The sequence below is a fragment of the Atta cephalotes genome (genome assembly GCF_000143395.1).
Source record: "Atta cephalotes unplaced genomic scaffold scaffold00104, whole genome shotgun sequence".
Lineage (NCBI taxonomy): Eukaryota > Metazoa > Arthropoda > Insecta > Hymenoptera > Formicidae > Atta > Atta cephalotes.
The window spans coordinates 51,733-56,229 of record NW_012130168.1 but is presented as its reverse complement, the minus strand read 5'-3'; the positions used below and the strand labels follow the sequence as shown (position 1 = coordinate 56,229).

At 31.0% G+C, this 4,497-nt stretch overlaps 1 protein-coding gene across 1 annotated transcript in view; it reads right to left on the bottom strand.

Annotated features, from left to right (window-relative positions):
- LOC105625007 (endoplasmic reticulum resident protein 29) overlaps positions 1-844 on the bottom strand; it is a 6,563-nt gene extending 5,719 nt beyond the window's left edge. The window contains exon 1 of the mRNA XM_012206348.1: positions 737-844. Coding sequence (XP_012061738.1) covers positions 737-844 — 108 coding nt within the window. The remainder of the gene's footprint in view (positions 1-736) is intronic.
- Between the last annotated feature and the right edge of the window lie 3,653 nt (positions 845-4,497).

The following is a 4,497-nucleotide window of genomic DNA, read 5'->3' as shown; positions in this document are numbered from 1 at the left end:
TACACACACACACACACACACACACACACACACACACACACACACACACACACACATATACACACATATACACACACAAGATGCCAAATTATATATATGTTGCAAAGTTATTTAATTATATAAAATAAAGTTTTCAACAATTTTTATCGTTAATTTTAATCATTAATTCGTTCAAGTTAGGTAATGAGAACAAATAAAATTAGAAAAAAATTAAACAAGACTCAAAAGATTATATAAATAAAAATTGGATAAAGAAAGGCAAATAAAAGAAAGGCAAATAAAAGAAAGGCAAATTAAGCTGGATGACAATGCTCGTTTTAATACTAGAAAACAAAATATAAATATCGCAATGTTTTGACCTATACAACAGTCATAAAAGATTTATACCGTTGTACTATAGATGAAGTCTTGTGTGTTATAAATCGAAATGTTTGCGATGTTTATTTTATTTTATTTTTAAATGAGCATTATCATCCAACTCAGCTCATTAAGCTTTTCTTTATCCAGTTTAGATAAAAAAATTTTCATAATTAAATCTCACATATACACACGCACGTACATACACATAAATACAGTATATGCACGCGTGCACACGTATACACACATTTGTATAAAAGAGGAAATTTCACAGATGTATTAATATATATTTTGTTTGTTATAAATTGAGAATTCTGAGAATTTTGGTTACATACTATTTCACATTGGAATTCTAGATAAAATTAAAAGCTTTTCGTACCTTATCGAACGAATACGAATCCAAAGGCACACATCCTCTGCAGTCATCACCAACAATAACGTGCGAAATAGCGATGACAAAAATTAATACGAGACTCGATCGAATCATGATAGGACGTAATGTTTGTATAATTACTCGAGTTTCATCCGCATGCACGAATGAAGCAATTAACTACTCCGTTCTTTTTTTTTGCGTTCTATGAAATCAGACAACAATTATCCTATCTCCCTCATATACATACAGTTCCACTCGCAAAATGCGCGTGTGTAACACAACACGTGACGTACAGCAACGTGTCAGTTCAACGAACCGGCTTCGTTCTGATCCAAGTTATCAAGTCTAATTGATTTGTGAAACAAATGCTCACCGAGCTTGTCCGAAAATCAGAGTGGCAAAACTTATACAATGCTTTAAAATCCTTATATATACATATATTTTTTTTCATCACACGCGGTCAATCTTGTCTATTCCAAGATGTACCCGACAAAGTTTTCCCCTACATTAAATTGTTTTCTCTAGACTGTAAAAGTGAAAAGTCTTAAATTAGAAGATCTCCTTCCTTTTCAGTTCTCGCACTTGCCGCACTTGTCACATGGAAGCAAAGAACTAGGCCAATCGGAGGAGTATTCAGAATATCCTGTCCGGATATTCTTCGAGTGTCTTATCATTCTTTATTTTTTCAACGTTCGATAAATAACAAGGATGGAATGATATTCGGATGGGAATCGGAATATCATTCAACTTAGAATGGTGCGACACAATAGACGAAATAAGAAATAACAATTCCAACCTATCAGAAACCGTACATTCCGTACTCGATATTTAATAGGTTGAAATCTTTATTCCTTATTTCTCTTCTATCGTGATTGCACTTTAAAACTGGATTTTTACTTGATACTCGTTTTCAACGTCAAAATAGGTCACGTGATCAAAATTGATGCTTGATATTTGTCAATTTTGATCACTCGATTTGAACGCTGAAAATGAGCGTTGTAGCGTCAGGTGAAAATCCAGCCTAAGATTGCAACATTTATTCGCTCAGGCGTTTAGAATATAGCCACACAAACTTGCATAGCTGTATAAACGTAATGCGCAAAGAAAATTATCCAATCACATTTCTCCTATAAAGACTCACGTAAAATGTGATTGGATAATTTTTCTTATGCATACGTTTAGGCGACTATGCAAGTTTGTATAGATGTAAGTGGAGAACACAGACTCTTGCATAACGTATAAAATACCCTGTGTTCCCAGTCTACCCTTACAGTACTTGTGATCATCAATCGTTCTTCTTTAATATTTATAATTACACAAAGATGACGCTTAAAAAGTTGTAAGCGTCAAAGCGAACATAGTCTAAAAGTGGAAAGAATATTTAATGTTAATGTAATTATGCGTTAATATTTGAATATGAATATTTGAATTGGACGATTGGCGCCTTGGAATTTGTTTTGACATGGAAGGGCGAGCGAGCGCGTCATGTTTGCGCTAAAGTTCTAGATATCAAAGTAGCGCATTCCTTTTACTTGAACTGAAATGCCGACAGACTTCCTATTGGCTATTTCGATCGCCATTTCGATTTAGTTGCCTGTAATCTAATAAGCGCTTAATATTATTGGTATAGGGTATGATTAGTAGGTCCAAAATGAAGGGACCTATACGCAACTTTGGTATCTAGAACGGTATCTTTATGTGGGATTTACAATAAAAGTCGTAACGATCTTAAGTCGTAAAAATTGACTAATCACAGTTGAATATAGAGAAAAATAATCAACTATGATTGGTCAATTTTTTACGACTTAAGACCTTACGACTTCTATTATAAACCTCGCATTAGTTTACGCGCCGTCATTCCATTACCGAGATGTTAGCGAAGCTCGTAGGTAGTCCGTGAAACGTGAAAAAGAGCGGCACGCGACATGGTTTGAACCTATCGAAATATCTGTCCACACGAGTCATAAAAAAGCAATGTTATAATATGCTTCAATACTTTCATGCAAATATCGCATTTTCTGCTTTCACAATTAATATAGTTTATGTAATTATTAATTTAATTAATTTTTTCGTGCACCTTTCGTTATATGATCCGTATAAAAAATTAAGCACGTAACTTTGAAACTATTTGTCGATAATAAAAGAAACATTTGATCTCTTTTTTATTAATCTCTAGTCCAGTCCATTAACTCTAATCACATCTTAGACATCGTCTAAGATTATAAAAAAAAAAAGATTTAGCTCTTTTATCTGCTCTGAATTTATTTCGCAACAGTGACGAATTGCAAACGTATGTTTGATATTCGTTTCTAAAAATAAACCGATAATTACATAATAATAGATAATAGTTATATGTTACATTTTTCAAATGATATCTTCCCTCGGGTACGACTTTGACGTAATGAGAAGGCTCAATACCTAAAGGATACACACGAAAAGAACGGTTTTCCTTGAGTATCTAAAAATTTTTGAATCTATCTGAATAATACATCTAAGTAAATTTCTAGATATTTGAGTAAAATTGTTCTCTTCGTGTGAAAATTTAACGACGGGGAAGCTAACTTATCCTCGTCGCCGATTTAAATGAAAATTTATGATCCGCAGTCGTTCGTCGCGTCGCGCATTTCTTTCAGGAGTATCATTCAAGTTGTTGGATTAATGGACATTTCACAAAACCCATTCGATGGTATTCTAATTATAATTAATTATTATAATTAATCCGCGCGCGATAGTGTATGAGTGTTTTACGCGAGTGTCCTGTGAGAGGATGTTACCTACTTTGAGAAGAGGAGATTTGGGAGAGATATCGGGCACAGAGCCATCTTGTAAATACAATTTTTTGCTAATGTGATATCAGTATTTTTCTTCTGTTTATTCTTTTATTGTTTTATTTTACAATGATTTAAAAATGGTAATTAGAAAAAGGATTATGTTTAAATTATGAAATTTAAATATTGAAATTTTATAAATATGTATTTAGGATCTTTTTTTAGAAAATGTATAATTATTTTTATAAATATTTAACTGGTTTTTAAAATATACGATTATTATATGATTATTCAAGAGATCTTTGCATTTAGTAAATATTTTTTTTTTTAATATTGATTGATTTTTTCTGCTCTGTTCTATTAAGGATTTTATATTCATTTTGTTATAGAATTATCGTCGACGTAACTCCGCTGTTGCGCATCGGATTGATGAGTGAATTAATGTTTTTATCAGAGTTGTGCGCCTTAAAAAAATAACGCGTTATCGTTATCGTTACTTGAAAAGTAACGATTCGTTACTTTTTTTTATAATTCTAAAGTCATTAGAACTTAAAATTATATTAACTGATAATTAATTTAATACTAAATGTAAAATGAATATTCAAACTTGAAATTCTCTACTAACTAGTTTGTATATAGAGCAAGCTTTTCTCTATATTAAATTTACCTACAGTTTTATTAATTCTTTATTTTACTTAGATAATATTTTACTTAGATAATTATTTTTTAATATACTCATTTTTATAAGAATTTAGATTAAATAGATAATAGATTAAACATTATTTTTAAACATTAATATTTCCTGATGGAAATAAATCGATGAAATCTTGATTAATAAATCCATTTCAGTATAATTCATAATGAAATGAGTCAATTGATAGAGATTTCAAGCAATTGATTTTCAGCAATTTCAATGATTTATTTCCATTAGGGTTATTATTATGTGCATTTCAATATTTATTGCCCAAAAGTTTACAATGTGTGTGTATATATATATAT